The sequence below is a fragment of the Grus americana genome, chromosome 3 (genome assembly GCF_028858705.1).
Source record: "Grus americana isolate bGruAme1 chromosome 3, bGruAme1.mat, whole genome shotgun sequence".
In the NCBI taxonomy this organism is placed as follows: Eukaryota; Metazoa; Chordata; class Aves; order Gruiformes; family Gruidae; genus Grus; species Grus americana.
The window spans coordinates 17,509,069-17,525,557 of NC_072854.1; the positions used below are offsets into that span (position 1 = coordinate 17,509,069).

The 16,489-nt window shown below is 40.1% G+C and overlaps 1 protein-coding gene across 4 annotated transcripts in view; it reads left to right on the plus strand.

Moving 5' to 3' along the window:
- The first annotated feature begins 957 nt into the window (after nucleotides 1–957).
- The window catches only part of KIDINS220 (kinase D interacting substrate 220), an 85,690-nt gene continuing 70,158 nt past the window's right edge, over nucleotides 958–16,489 (plus strand). For all 4 annotated transcript variants that reach the window (XM_054819263.1, XM_054819264.1, XM_054819265.1 and 1 more), the window contains exons 1-4: nucleotides 958–1,106; nucleotides 8,527–8,674; nucleotides 14,493–14,591; nucleotides 15,964–16,062. In XM_054819263.1, coding sequence (XP_054675238.1) covers nucleotides 8,567–8,674; nucleotides 14,493–14,591; nucleotides 15,964–16,062 — 306 coding nt within the window. In that variant the 5' untranslated portion in view covers nucleotides 958–1,106; nucleotides 8,527–8,566. The remainder of the gene's footprint in view (nucleotides 1,107–8,526; nucleotides 8,675–14,492; nucleotides 14,592–15,963; nucleotides 16,063–16,489) is intronic.

The window sequence follows — 16,489 nt, forward strand, 5'->3', positions numbered from 1 at the left end:
GGCAGGGGGGCTGGAACTTAGATGATCTTTGAGGTCCCTTCCAACCCAAACCATTCTATGATTCTATGTTATTACTGTAGTCATTAAGGATGATCATCTCGGTTGTTCAAATGAATTCAGCAATGAAGCATCCCTTATCGCAGATTTGGCTTGTGCTGAAGATGGGAGTGGCATTTTACAGTCACTGGATGCATTTTATCATCATAGAAAGTCCAAACTGAATAAGTGTCATTATCGTGGTTGTAAACAATTTGGAAATGGCCTAGGAAAGCCACAGCCACTGGTGAGCCTGCCAGCCCAGGCCACGGGGTGGACATTCAAAATACCCACCAAGCTGCTCGGGCTGGGGGCGGGTGTGTGTGTGTCTGTGAGAAGCTAGTGAACATCAAGGTCTGTGGTGGGGTGAGTTTGGGGTTTTTTCCATGTTTACCAGCAGCAGTCCTTGCTGTCAGTTTCAAAACCATGCTTTTGTTGGGTTATCTATCAGATGGCAATTGTTAATAAAAACTTTTTTTTTGTTGTCGTCCCCCCCCGCCCCCGAAAGCAGCCCGGGGGTGAATGCTAAGGCGGTCACTGTGCTTCAGCTACTCCCCATGGTGGTGCCATCTCTCAGGGATGCCCGTCCCGAGGGTCACAGAGCTGGGCTTCGGATCAGCTCCACCCGCGCCTGAGCCCCGTCAGTCAGCGCCTCCTCCCGCCGTTACCGCTGGGGTGGAGGGACGCCGCGGAGTGCAGTGACTCACTGCTGTCAAGGCTCCCGGGCAGGGATTTTTGAATCCCCGTTATTAGCTGCTTATACATGGTTATTAACGCGCCAGGCCCGCTGGCTGTTCAAGGAGAGGCGCCCGGTACCTTCGCGCCGCCATTCCCGGCCCGTCCCTTAGGCAGGCCGCTGAGAGGAGCCGAGCAGTAGCCGCCCTCGCTCGCGGCGGTGGGCGGTGCCCCAGCCCACGTGACCAGCCCGGAGGGGGGAGGAGGGCAGAGGGAGGTAAGATGGCCGCCACTGCCGAGGGGAAGTGAGGGGCGTTCGGAGCCGCTGCCTCCCTGTCAGTCTCCGGCTGGGCCCGGGGAGCCGCCCGCAGGGGCCGAGTCCCTCCGGCTGTGGGGTGAGTGGTGAGAGAGAAGCGGGGACAGCGCGGGCCGGACGGGGAAGGACAGGGGAAGGGCACGGGGGAGGGGACGCTCCCTGCTGACAAACAAAGGGCGCCGCGGAGCCCCTCCTCGCCGCCGCGCCCGGCGCCCCCTCGCAGCGGCGGGGCCCCGGGGGATTCGCTGGGGAAGGGAGATTAACGGTCTCGGTGGGCGCATGGGCTTGGCCCCCTCCCGTGGTTGGAGCAGCGGCGGAGCCCGGGCCGCTCCGCCCTGGCCAGCCCCTGGGGCTCCGGCAACGCCGTGTTGCCGGCGGGCGGACAGGGCCCCTGTTTTGCGGGTGGCGGGGACATCTTACCGGAGATAAACCGGCCCGTGGGGTACCGCAGGCGCGGCCGGGTATCGCTGTCAGGTCCGCCACTGGGGATTGGAGAGCCTCTTGTACCGTTCTGTTCTCCTTTTGTTAACTCGGAAAGATAGGTATGAGCTCGACCCGTCGGGAAAGTTTGGCATCTAATTTCCGAGGTAAAGAATAGCAGAACGGCTGAGGTTGGGAGGCACCTCCGCAGGTCATCAGGTCCTAGCCCCCTGCTCCAGCCGGGTCACCTAGAGCTGATTGCCCAGGACCGTGTCCAGACGACGTTTGTTATCTCCAAGGATGGAGACCCCACAGCCTCCCTGGGTAACCTGTGCCAGAGCTCCGTCACCCTCACAGTAGCAAAGCGTTCCCCGCTGTTCGGGCAGCACCTCCTGTGTTTCAGTTTGTGCCCATTGCCTCTGGGCCTGTCACTGCACACCACTAAAGTTGAATGAGAGTAGTGAAATCCCTTAAGGATAGGGTTTTGCTGCTTCTTATATGTGCTTAAAAATTCATTGAGGGAAAGTGCTTTCCCATCTGTAACTTTTGTTGAAGGAGTGATGCTGCAGTAATACGTTTTTTGCTGGAAAAGTGTTTGAATCATGGGAGTAATTATTTGATCCCCTACTTGTCAAATAATAAAGAAATGGAAAGATTAAAAAGAGGTTTTTGTCAGGTCACAATGCATAATAAAATCTACATATTTGCCTGTTCCATAGACATTTGTTCTTTGTTCTGCAGTGGTGGTTATTTAAAGTAACTCGGTTATCAAGAAATTAAAATCTACTTGAAATCGTGTGCGACCACATCTTCTGAAATATGGCTGTATTAATTTTAAAATCTTTTAAACATAAAAATCTTCATCATAACAGACTTTTTCCTTACGTGAAAATACTCCAAAAGTTAGATTTTGTCATAGACCGTGTGGCTGTGACTAATAAACTCTTGATCTTATGATACAGAGAAATGCGTTGGCTTTGTGAGACAGTATAAGATGATTTTGTAGACTTTGTTGCTGCACTTGTGTGTGTTTTGTACAGGTTTTGACAGAATTGACTTGTATTGGTTGGTATAATTTTTTGAAAAACATAATATTGATGCCCATTTCTGTTTCCTTTCTTTTATTTGAAGTATTGAAACCTGAAATAGTATTTTGTAGGACTGGTTTTTATTTTGTACAGGAGTTGAATTTTCTTTTGGAGTTCAGATGTGCTTAGCAATACGTTATTGTTCATTGACCAAATTTAAATTCAATCTTAAAGGTAGACTAGTTTCTCTGATAAGGTTTAAATCCTGTTCTCAGATACTTCACAAAACCTTTTGTGTAATGAGGATAGAACTTAGACATATCTGAGAGTTGCTGTCAGATGGCAATGGTAACTTTTTGTTTAAATACGTGTTTGCATCTTTCCAGTGTTTTGGATGTAATCTCTAGTCTCGATTGTTTTATTAAAAAAAAAATAAATCCCCTTACTACAGTATTTGGAAGTGGCCGTTGCCTTGAGTGCCTAAGTTGGAAAAGAATAACTTGTGTATGTCCAGTTTTCTGTATTTCTTACAGTGCCCTGTGATAATGGTTACAACCATAAGGACCTCCTTTTGTGCAAACTTTTTTTAGGGTTTTTTTTTTGTTACAGGCTTCAAAATAAGAATGTCTGCATCTCTATCTTTAGTTATCTTTTTAGGTCTTTTAATATTTTCTAGTTATACTATTTCTTCTTTAATATAAAGTAACAAAAAATAAGGTAATCTATTAAAATGTTTCTCATCCGGGTAACAGGAGTGTAGGGAAGCTGAAGAGGGGAGTAATAGAGTGGCTTGGTGGATGCCTGGCATCCAGCCAAGGTTAAATCACCACACTAAGAGAAGTAGAATGAATGTTCCCAGATAAATAAGGAAAAGCTGAAAATCAGCATAAAGTCATTAGTCATACTGGAACTTGAGGCACTGGAGAAGAGGTGTGGGTGTAGACTACTTATGGAAACTTAGATTTGTTATTTCTTTCCGACTCTGAATACCAGAAATTGTTTCAGAGACTAATTTCAACTGTTTCAAAAATTTATTCTTTAAACAGAATCCTGGTTGACTCAGTCCCCGTAGAAAGAACAGTTAAAAATATTTACCCCTTTATGTGATGCCAGACTTGTGAACTCTTAATGTTTATGAAGTATGTCCATTGAGCAAGTAATTATAGTAAGGCGTCATAAAGGATGGATAATACTTGTATTAGCAAGCTTCTCTGCACCATGAATAAAGGTGATGTTCCAACTTGTTATTCATGTTTTATGCCATCATAAAGTATAAAAACGTGTGAGAATATGAAGCCAATTTAGGTTAGTCTTTTATAATAAATTTTATATGTACAGTTCTTCTGTATACCACATTTATTTATATTCTAATTCGGAAGGGTGGCATTTCCAGTTCTTAAGGGAGAAATACTGCATGTTTCTGTATCTTGATTTGTACGTGCCTAGATTTCAGCAGCACTGTAATTATTTCCTTTTACAGTTAACTGAAAAATCTGTCACAGTGTTGCATGTTGGGAAGGTAGCTTTTGTATCTGGAAATAAAAGGAAACATGTTAAAAAGAAGGCAACAATTTTTTCATCATATCATGAAAAGCATGAATTTTATCTAAGTCACTGCGATCTTTACCTATTGAAAACAAAGCAAGAAAAGAAAGTCTTCTCAAGAACGCTAGTGTTTGTTGACCAATTTTGATATTTATTCATAAATGATCACAGCTCACTCAAAACAATATGAGGGAGAGCTATGAAAAAGATGGTGATATTTGGAGAATTTAGTGCGTAATATTTTATTATGTAGTTAGAAACTGATACAAGATTCTGACAGTACATTAAATAAATAACTGCAGATTTGAGTTATCAGGACCTCTGCAGTCAGTATTGGTGCAGTTGAGAGAAACTAAATTTTTGTAAATCAGCAAATTTTTGCAGTCTTTCCAAAACAGTGATAACATGTGCCTCAGCTCAGGATGGGAGAGCCTTACAGAAACAGGTTAATTCTTGTGCAAACATTACCTTCACCTGAGCATTTGCGCTCTTAACAAATCTTTTCATAGTTCTTGGTGTGTTGTTAGTCTTATAGAATACCAGGATTTGCTACCCGAGGGCATTGTGAGATTTCTAAGCTTGGAATTTTGGACTGTGAATGAAGAACTGGTTTGTAGGCTGGGAATATGCTTGCTTTGGTGGGAGAAAAAAATAACAGCGTTAATCCTTATTGGAAAGGGGATCAATTTCCAAATGGGCTCCTGGTTTTAATTGACAGTTTTGTTACAGATTGTGAAAGTACTTCCACTGTGTCATAGAACAAAGTGAATACTGTTAATCAAGCAATTAAGGACCATATATGTGTTGGATGCACTTGTATGGTACTGGTTTTGCCTCTGTGATTTATGAAATTTGGCAGGGGTTAATCCTGTATTTTGGTAAAGGATAAACTGTTGAGGGTTTGGTTTTTGTTTTGTTTTGTTTTTGTTCTAGGGTTGTTTGTTTTGAAAAGTGTATGAATATATATTTCAGGAGCTTTTTCCATTGGAGGGCCCAGAATACAGTTAACTTACCTAGCCGGAGACTGTACCTCAGAGTCTTGGTTCAAGTAATTTATGATAATTTAAAAGAAATCTTAAGCATTGAAAGAAATCACAGTTTAGTGTCCAGCACCCATACGGACTTTGAGTATAGTCCATAATTTTCATAACATAATACATAAATCTTATTTAATAAACAGATGCACTATGGCTGTGCTCAGTTTAGATTGAGTTGCTGTCATGAGTGAAAATATCGTGAATGAACTTCAGCCTAATTTCAGGCATGTTTATTGTTCGGCGGGAGGGGGAGTAAAACTTCAACAACAAACATAAGTAAAAAAAGTTGGTGTTAAGATTTTTGGAAGTGGTGTGTTTTTTGGGGGGATTTTTTGTGGGGTTTTTTATTTATTTATTTTGCTGAATTTATGTAAGGATGAGAAGAATATTAACACATAGATTAACCTGCATTTTAAGTGGAAATCTCTGTTACTGACTCCCTAAACAGTGCTTTCCTAAAGCGCTCCAGTGATCTTAATCTTTTGGATGCTTTAAGAAGCTTGTCTGAAAAGTGGCAAATGAAAGCATGAGGGTATAAAATTCATAATTATAGTATTTGATTTTGTTGTTCTTGTTTTTATAAAATAGACTGTTATTAATTCTAAGAAGGGGATATTATGTGACAGTGAAGCGTAGGTGACAAAGATGGTTCACCCCTACAAAGCTTTTATCATTTTAAAAAAGTAATATTAACATAGAGTTTGTAAATACAGCTCTAGATGTATTCTTTAGCATCAGATATTTTGCTGTTAGTCAAAGGTTTAAGTTGCCTCTAAGGATTCAGATCTACATAAAGGCAGAAGCTGCTCTGTCTTGATAACTGGGAGCTCAAGTAATGATTTCTGTAACAGGGAGCTCAAGGAATGACTTCTGAAGCAGGATACTTATCTACAGTGTAGCAGGGCTGCCTTTGCCTTTTTGAAATACGGTAGTAGGGAACATCAAGGGAAGAATCTTACTTTGAGGAAGAAGCAATGCTGAATACTTTTTTCCTTTTCACGATAGCTAAGTATTAATTGGCAAAATTTTGATAGCAACTACAGAGTATAATTCACTCGGTGAGACATTCTAGTCATGTTTTGCTGATGGTTTTTAATATAGTTTTCAATTTAGTATTTGGTATGGAAAATAGCATGGGGATTTAAAGGTACAGCTACGGGAGAGAAGCTGGGACACTGCACGGGGAAATCCGACAATGTCAGTGGTAGCAGTGGAGCTAGCAGCAAGTCACATTTCATTAATTTCTGTCGGCATATGTAAAAACTGACAGGAGGAATTCAGGTGCCCACATGGGAATATCTAATGTGATGTTAGGTGCCCGAGACTATCTGAGACACCTGTATAGGGCTGCAAGATATTGACGCAGGCCATAAGGGAGGTGTGCTGTTGTCGACTGGCAGCTGGATGCCAGGCAAGATGCTGACTTTTCTGGTATTTTTGTATCTGAAATGGCAGTGGGAGCCTATGTGTGGGCACTGGGTCACTACCATCACTGTTTCTTTTCAGCTTTTCATTTTTGTGGTTTAGGTCTTTTTTAAGTTTGCAACCTCTCAATTAGCTCTTCCTCCTCCTGAAGAAAATGAAGAGAATTATATGACACCACTGTTGTACTGCTCGATGGTACTTTAACTGTACAGAAAACGTGATAGACCTTTTGTGTTCTTAGTTTATTTATAACTTTCTTGTGGGAGAGACTGGCTATTTGTGCAGTCCCTAGTTAAACTGTTACTGGGCTTTGTATGTAAAATCTTTTTTTTTTTTTTTTTTAAACTGATTTTGGGTCTGGCTTTTAAATAATGTCTGAATGGTATGATTTGATTTGTGTATTTTTACGTGGTACGTGGACATTTGGAGTATGAAGAGTTCAGATGCCTAAATCCTCTGTGGATTTTATCCCTTAAACTGCAACCTGGATTTTAAGCCCGAATTTAACAGTGAGAGTCACAGTCCCTCCTTTTCCTCTCTTCTCCCTCTTGTGTTCTTCTGTTTACATACCTAAAATATATGTAGTTTATAGTTTCTTTTGTCATTAGATGTTCATGTGTGCCTCAAGTACTTTTACACATACCCAGAGCTGCTGTCATTTTAACTGAACTGGGTGTGTTGGCTTCTTTGCTGGAAGTTTTATGAACGAGGTGTTTCTCTACATAGGTCCTATGATGACTGTGGTGCTATATGTGAGCTCAGGTTGTATCTAATATATCCTGACAACAGTGTGTTTGTTTGTATATACTCAACTTGCTAAAGGAGAAAGGGTAGTGTGATAGTGTTACAGTCTGTGCAAGCAATTTAAAGCGGAGCTAGATTGTTAGTTTTGATTTAGAGATTTAAATCAAACTTCTCCGTGCTAAGCATAGTGATGTTCCTGCTGGCTTCCTTTAATCTCTTTTTGGCTAATGTTCCACTTCAGATGGGAGCGCAGAGAAATTCACTGGCTGCTTTTATGTGAGAATAAAAGTTAGAGCATTTGCCTGGGAAAGCCACTGGACTATGGCTTCTGTCTGGTAGACAACAGCCTCACCAGTAGGGTTTAGCTAACACTGAACTGCAGTTTTTCTTCTGCTGTTACACTGCTGTCATGCAGGAAAAATCCAGAAAAAGAGCAATCATGTCATCTGCTGGTGAGGAGAAAGGTGGTGGGGAGTGGGTGGTGTCTTGTGTTTAGCCCCAAGACTTTTTCTGCATCCAGTGAAACTTAATTTAGATGCAATGAATAATTCAGCTTCTGGATCCGTATGCATATAAATTTGGTGCAGTGATACTACTGATTTTCTGAACTTACTAGCTCACAGCTTCTTAGGAAGTCTTAAATAATTCCTAATGGTCTGCCTTAATCAAGAACAACCTCTCCTGTCTTGCATATTAGAGGTTAAAAACATGTAATCAGACAACAGAAGCTATGTTAAGTTTGACTAGCGAGTTAACAATGTGCCATCACATTCAGGCATGTCTGGATAAAGTTGACGATGACTGATTTAATAAATGGTGTTTCTCAGAGTTCCATATGGCTGCAATTTAGATATTATCACTGTATTTTGTAACACTGAATAGTCTCAATGTTCTGCTTATGTGCATAGAGGAAAAGGGTTATATTGTAAATAACTAGCATACATAAAGTTTATATGTATGTAACATATACAGGTATTCCCATAATGTTATATACAGAGAGAAAATATGCAAATGAAAGACTATTATGCATTCCATTCAAAATAAATATTTAGACACTAACTAAAAGTTAAAATAATCTCTGTAATTTTCTTAGAACTAGAAAGACTAAGCAATTGACTTTTCATTGAAGTTTAGTACATTTCAGTGCACGTCTTCATGGCATTTTGCTGAGGAGAACAGCAGATACTTGTACCTAGCCGATAACTTACTGGTATGTAGAAGTCATGCTTTCTAATGTTAAAGTTAACTCTTACAGCCTTTACTTATGCTTTGCCTTTTTTTTTTCTTTTCTGAAATACAGATGAGCTTTGTCGTAGGAGCATTTTAAATACTGTGCGAAGATGGCAAGTCTGATGAGTCAGAGTCTGTTGACCTATGTAGAAGAAGGAAATGTTCCTGCTCTGAAAGCGCTTCTTGAGAAATGCAGGGATGTAGATGAGAGAAATGAGGTAAGATGACTTTTGGAAAGGTCAGTTTCATATTGCAGCTTATTAGTTATAGAAGTCATAATTGGTGAGATCACGCTGGTTATTTAATATATGAATTTTTGTTTTATTTTCAACTGATTGCTTACCTTTGCACAGACTAAACACACAGTATTCAGACTCTCTGAGCACCCCAGTGTCTTTCGTTGTATTTGTTTTCTGAGTATTCTTCTGAGCTGGAAAATGTGGCTCCATTCTTACTTTGTGGATGGAGATTATACCTGTATTTCTGCAGCTAGGAATTGTTTCTTAGTTCACAGATCCAGCTGTGTCTGCATTCTTGCCCTTTTCATTTGGGGGTGAAACCTGGGATGATAACATCCTGGTTTCCAGGCAAGAGAAACTTTGTTATAGGATTCAGATTGGAGCATATTTTGTAATTTGCTCTGAGCAGATGTTTATCTGGGTGAAAAGATATGTGTCCAAAAGGTAAGTCTGGATGTAATCAGGAGGATTAAATGACTTGACCAGGATTACACAGGAAGTCTTGATACACAGTAGGGAGTTGAAATATGAATTATTCTGAATCCTGGGATAGTACGATAGTCGTTAGCTGCTGCTTTGTCATTTGATTTAGTCTGATTTGAGCATATCACCACCAGCAATTTAAGCAAATGTGCTGTGGTTTCATTATACTGCACTAAAGCTTCCCCAGAGTTTGTTGAGAGGTTCAATTCATGCTTGTTGTTGGTGATTACGTTGTTTTGCACGATGCTTAAAATTCAGGTTATCTTGATGCACTATTATGTTTTTATATATTTTACAAATAAGCGTAGATGATTTGACTCGTTTATTTCACCTTCTGTAATAGATTTTCTGATTTGTAAGCATCTGGATTTTTCTTTCATCTGGATGTAGAGCTTGTATCATCAATTTTTGTTTTAGTTCTGATTTCCTGAACAGTGTTATAGAACTGGAACTGTGTTGACTTATATAGTATATTTAGTGGTCCCTTTTACCCTGACTTTTTCTCTGGAGTTCATTGGTTTCAACCTCCTCCTAAATGCAGGGCTAACTTCAGAGTTACATCAAGTTGCTTAGGGACTTACCCAAGCAAAATTTGAAAGTCTTCAAGGATGGAGAACCTGCAGCCTCTCTGGGCAATGCTCCAGTGCTTAACCACTCTTTGTTTAAAAACATTTTCCTTGCGTTTTATTGGAATATCTTTTGCTGCATCTTGTGACTGTTGATTCTTGTCTTTTTTGTTGTGAGTTTCTGAGAACAATCTGCCTTTGTCTTCTAAGATTCACCTTACCTCTAGGTAGTCTTAAGACTGATGTTGATTTTCCCCTTACTATTCTGTTTTCCAGGCTGAACAGTTTTTGGTTGCATGTCTTACACTCCAGCCTTGTAACCATCTGAGTGGCCTCGTTGCTGGACTCTGCAGTTTGTTGATCTCTGTGTTGTTGGGACTCTATTGGGAGCCCAAAGTGGGGCACCGTATTCTGGATTCAGCCTCACTGGTGTTAAGAGGGCTAGCTGTACTCTTACTAAAGCAGCCCAGTATTTGGTTTGCCTTTGCTGCTGCAGGGGCGCACTGCTAACTCATGGCCCTCTTGTTGATCAGGACTTTGTACCATTTCTACTGTGTGGCTCCCCGGGCAGGCAATCCCTAGCCAGTGCTGTCGCATGGGGTCGGTCCATTCCAGTCTCTGCGTTTGCCTTTGTTGAACTGTGGGAGGGTTGTCAGCCCTTTTCTCTAGCCTGTTGAACCCTCTCTGAACACCATCCCTGTCCTCTGGCGTGTCAGCTGCTTTCCCTAGCTTGGGGCAGTCTGCAAACCTGCTGAGAGCACTTTCTGTTTCATGGTTCTGGGTGTTGATGAAGATGCTACAGTGTTAGCCCCAAATCAAACCTTCTCAACTGGGCACCAGTTACTGTGAATGGTTGACCATTACCATTGAATCTGACAGTCCAAACAGTGTTTTACTTACCTTGTAGTGTATGGAAGACTGACTTCAAATTATTTTTTTTTTTTAATTAAGTCTTGTAAAATGCATGTTCTGTTGCATTATTTGTTTAAACCTGTATAAGATGGAAAGAATATTTTTGGGATATATTACTCAAAGCCAGAAAAGCATCATGCAAATATGAAAACAATGTACAGAATTTAGCCTTACTGTAATTATTAACTTGGTTTCAATTAAGACAGTTTTCTTTCATTGTCAGCACATTAATTTCATGCCGTGTATGTGCATATACTGAGGTATTTGAAACTTAAAAATTCTCCCATCTCAGAGGATACACATGAACCTCACAACCTGGCATGCTGTGTGTCCAAGAAGAGGAATAGTCTGTTCCCTCTGCTGGTAATTCCTCTCAACAGCATGGCCAAAGTCAGACAGATAGTCTATGTTGGCTTTATCAACAGTGTCAATACCTTCATAATCTTTTCTAAATTTTTCATGTCTTGATGGGACTAAGTGCACTCCTGAGTTTCAATAACTGCCTTTTTTGCAGAGATCTTTTCCTGATACTTAATTTTTTCAGTCTTCTGATACATTACATTGGAGAAGGTAATTTCTGAAGATATGTATGGTTTGCATCAGTTTTAAACCCATTGGGCGAATGGTGGGACTGTTCATATGTATCAATGATACGAGTTTTGTTTAAGTGCTAGCCCTTCATTGGAATTCAGTGGCATTGAGTGCAATTCTGTTTCCAGTTTTGGACCTGCTGAAACATCTTTTCTTCTTGGGTAAAAACAAAATACCAAGATGGGGAATGCCAGCAGAGTAGGTCTGAAACAGTTTGCTGGTGCCAGGACCTACCAGGCTGCAGTGACTTGTCCAATGGTAGGATCACCCACGTTATTGCCAACCCTTTATATCTTAACTGTGATCAGTTCCTAGAAAAACTGATATTCCAGGTCAGATGGATTTGTTGGATTAACTCCAGCAGTTTCAGTTAAGTGGAGCAAGTCTGTTTCTCTGCCATTTCTCTGCATGTCCTTTCCCCTGTGCACGTTCTTCTCTCTTGTACCAGATACATTGATTACTTAACAGCTAATGATAGATGCTTGACTTGTGTGATATACTTTGGTCGTAACAGCCTCCAGTTTCCTTTGATGTGCCTTTCTTTCTGCTCTTGATACCAAAGTGCCTTTTGCATCTTCAGTTCCAAATCTTCTGTTCTGTCATGGACCGCGTGAGAGCTAATCTGTAAGAACACCACTGAATGATTTCCCTAAAAAGGTATAGGTGTGCCCCTTTATAATTTGGATATTCCAGTACTTAGACTTTGCAGTGATGTACAGATATACAGTGCTTGATGTGCTTGTGAGAAATACGAACATTTAGTGGTTGTGGAATGTCTAGACTCTTGGACAACTTTTGAGAGTTAATCTGGATGTCACAGGCACAGTAATTATCTTTTGTTTCTGTATTGATGAAATCTTCATGATTTGTTAAGACGTCGAACCTGTATTTGAGAATCCTAGCAAAAAGGGCAGGATTGTTTGAGTACCTCTATAGAAAAGTTTTACATCTCTCTAAGAATACCAGAGCTAGTCTACAACGGTATGACGCTTCTTATAGGAGGGGATCATTTTCCCATCCACAACCTCCTCTTGCCCAGAGATACTTTGTGTTATCTTTTTATGTTATGCACCTGTGGAAGACGATCACAATGATAAGAATGGTGGCTGTTCAGAAGGAGGTAAGAAGAATGCTCATGCTAAAATAGGGATTTTTGTATGTATTTCTAGAGCACTGTTTGGAAAGGACCTCTGGAGATTTAGTTCTGTGTCCTGAGGTGGGTTTGTTCGAGCCAGCTGGAATTGGCTGTCTGGCATGGGGCAGTCCTGGCCTCTCTTCAGAGACCTCATGCAGCTCCCTGGATACCAACACCCCTACACTCAGTGCAATAAGGTTCCTGTCTGCTCATTTCTCTGGCCTGTCAAGGTCCCTCCGGGTGGCAGCACAAGCGTCTGGTGCATCAGCCAATCCTTCTAACTTTCTGTCAGCTGCAAAGTTGCTGAGCGTGCACTCTGTCCCATTGCCCAGGTCCTTAATGAAGCGGTTGAACAGGACCCCAGTATTGACCCCTGTGGATTGGCCTCCAGCTAGATGTTGTGCTACTGGTCACAGCACTCTGAGCCCAGCAGTTCAGCCAGTTTCAGTCCACCTCACTCTCCATTTGTTTAATCTGTACTTCATCAGTTTGTCTGTGTAGATGTTGTGGGAGACAGTGTCTAAATCCTTCCTAGAGATGGGATAAACAATGTCTCAGCTCTTCATCCACTGAGCCAATGATGTCATCACAGAAGGCAGTCACATTGATCAGGAATGATTTCTGCAATCACTTGGCATGTGTATTCCCAAAATATTAACTTGTGTATAAAGGACTCATCTTAAAGAGCAAAAGTTATGACTCTTCTTTGCCCTGAAGAGAGCTGCTTTCTTCCAGAGAGTACTATTTTCTTTCTTTCTTGATTTTTTGAGCATTTTTTTTCATGACTAGGCCTAAATGCTACTTCGTGTTGATACAAAATATACTTTAGGAGCTAAAGGAGAAGGTATCATTTTGAATGTATACAATGTATACTTATAACAACATAAAGTAATAGGAGAGCATAATTTCTCCATGTAAAAAATTGCAATTATATAATACATTATATCCTGTCACGAGTACTACTGTTGGTTATCCATAATGTCATGGGGAAGATTCTGTGAAGACTAGTTAGGGAATAGCTGATGGAACAGAAAGCTTTTTTGAAAGAATCAGTGGATTTTTTTTTTTTTGGGGTGTGTGTACATAAAGAGCAGAAAGAACTCAACAGATATCTTTATTAATCTTACCATTAACTGTTTTACTAATGAAGATTAATGATCTTACTGTATTCTGATTTTGCTTTGATTTTTATTCTTTTCAGGGAAATTGCTGGCATATAACTCCTAACATGTAGCTTCTGCATTCTTTATAGACTAGATAATTTGGAGTTCTGTATGGTACAGAGAAAAGACAGAAGAGAGGTCAGGAAAAATTATCTTTGTTTATTAAACTTGTTGAAATTAACAAATTTACTGTCAAATTTAGAAAGTTTTACTTCTCATCATGCAGAGCAGTTGTATCTGAGAACTTTGCTGAGGCAGGAATAGGCTGATGGAAGGGTGACAGACTGTAACTGATTTTTAAAACATCTTTGAAGGCAAATAAACCAGCTGTTCTATCTTTTGTCTTCCCCACAATGAGGCTGCCTGTTAAGAACCTGTGTTGGACAGAACAGGAATGATGTCTGTATTTGGTGTACTGTCAGATAAAAGTGTGGTATATTATGTGATTTTTTTTTTTTTTTTCCCCCTCAAGACTTCAGCCAGGAATCTTTCTTTTACTCTGAATCAGTGTGGCATTTTAATTGCCATTGTGGTTCCTAGGCTAGATTTATTTATTCATTTCTAAACAATGTGACTGAGTTATTTCAAGATGTAACAGGCTGTATTAGAGATGTCTTCAGTGGGTAAATCATTCAGAAAGCTAGGTATTTAACAATGTAACTTTTTTGTAGCCATTTTTAATACCTGAAATGTGCAGGGGGGGTGTGTTTGGTTTGTTGGGGGTTTTTTTATCTTTTATGGGACAGGGCTTAATATCATGTTCTCCATTTTTATTTCAAGTTTACTGCGTGGTTTGAAAACCAATCCTCCTCACTGCTTCCCACTGGCAATTAAAAACCGGAAACAACTTATCATTCCTCTGTAGTTTTTGGCCTTTTATTGTTGGTGTATCTGTGTCATGTGCGTCACTTCCCAATGCATCACTTTTCCTATCGTTTTAATTTCAGAATGGCCAGACTCCACTCATGTTGGCTGCTGAGCAAGGCAATTTAGAAATTGTCCAGGAGCTTCTCAAGAAGGGAGCTAATTGCAACTTGGAAGATGCAGTAAGTATTAGTGCTTTATGTGTGATGGTACCTAACAGTAGAGGAAGACGAAATTTCAAGGGGCAGGCAGAGAAAAGGTATTTAGGTGAGTGTTGAGGGGAGGGGGAATAAAAAGAAGGTGGAAAATGATGACATATAAGAGAAATTTTATCCAAAATTGCTTGGCTCTGTATTCTTCTGATTCAATTCCTCATAAAGAATAGGGATATTTAAGATGTTTTAAATGTCTGAGAGTTTCTGCTGAATGCTGCTGCTGTTTCTTCTGGGAAATTAGTACTAGGAAACTATATCAATAGGATTGGCAATAGTTGACATAAAAAGATAGGTGGAATAGAGAAATACAGCGTCAAAGATGGGTCCAAGTGATGTGGTATGTCAGGATTTTTTTTTTGTTCTTTGATTTTGGTGTTTTTCAATAAATACTGAGAGAGAATTTAGGTTAAAGGATTATTTCAGGTGAAAGCCGGAACAGAGAAGGGTTTCAGATTTATGAATAGTCTTGCTGCTTTACAAAAAAGGTTGACTCTAGGTGAAAGATGCCCAAAAAGGGTGAATAGGACAGAAGTGTTGTTAAACAGTTTTAAAAGGTCTGTATATTCCAATGAAGAGTGATAAACAGGTTGCTTGTGGTTTTTTTCTGCACTTAGTTTAATTGTAGCAGTGTAGACATCCAGGAAAGGTCTGGTATGAAACCTGTCATTTAAAAAAGGTGGGGGGGGAGGCGGGGAAGAAAACAAATATCTGTATTTTTGGAGACATCTTATTACATCTGCTATAAGTGTTACGGTTCCTATAGTTATAGGAAGAACAGTTACCATATAAACTGTTGCTATATTTATATATGTATAGCACATAAACCAGTAGTCCACACCTGGACATGGTTTGAGCAGTGGATGGAGGGTAAGTGTAGTGCAAGAGGAAATGTGTCTTCTGAAGTGAACATAAATCTAAGAAGCTGAGGTCCAAATTCCCCTGTATATTAGCCCCTTGCTAGATCATCACTGTTTTCTGTGGTCTTGGTTGCCATCTTGACCTGACACAGCAGTTTTCAGAGTCTTGACCTCATTCTCTAATCCTTCGTAGGTGCTGTTTTTCCCGAAAAGTTTTTAAGAAGTTAACCTGCAGTGAACTGAGGAGTGGAGAGTGATGGATATTGGGCAGGAGAGGAGATAACTGGAGGGGAGATTTTGAGTAGCCGTCCATCTGTATTTTCATGTGTAGAACGTGCAGTCTATGAGTTTATTTTTCTTTTTTAAAGGACAACTTTTTTAAGGAGTTGTGGATTTCCTATTGTGGGTTAAACAGTTGAAAAACAAGGTAATTGTATTGAAATATTGAATATCACTTAACATGATTTTTTCCCTTTTTCTAGGATAACTGGACAGCACTTATTTCAGCAGCTAAAGAAGGACACGCAGCTATTGTAGCAGAGCTACTCAATTATAATGTCAGTTTGGAGCATCGGGATTTGGTATGTATAGTTCTATTGGGAGCTGGAGATTTTCAGTTCTGTAAAACAAATCAAAGTTTGGTTTTTTTTAATTCTTAAATTATGTACTCAGTGATGTTAAAATGGAAAATAATAGATATTTAAATATTTTATTTACGGCTGTAAAATAGTTGCTTTAGTGTTAATAGAGGCAACTTGTTTCCTAGGGCCACTTTTTTCCTCTTAATTTGCTTTGGAAAAAAGCTAAACTGAAGAACAGTTTGATTTTTGGGTGTGTTTTGTGTGGATGTTTTTTTTGTGGGGAGGGGGAGTTGGTTTTCTTTTTTCCTTGTGGCGGTGGGGTTTTTTTTTAAAGTATTCTGGTAAAATAAATGTTATCTTTTTCCAGAAGATACCTGTCCATATTTACTTTTTCTCTGTACAACCATAATTACTCACATAGCAGTCC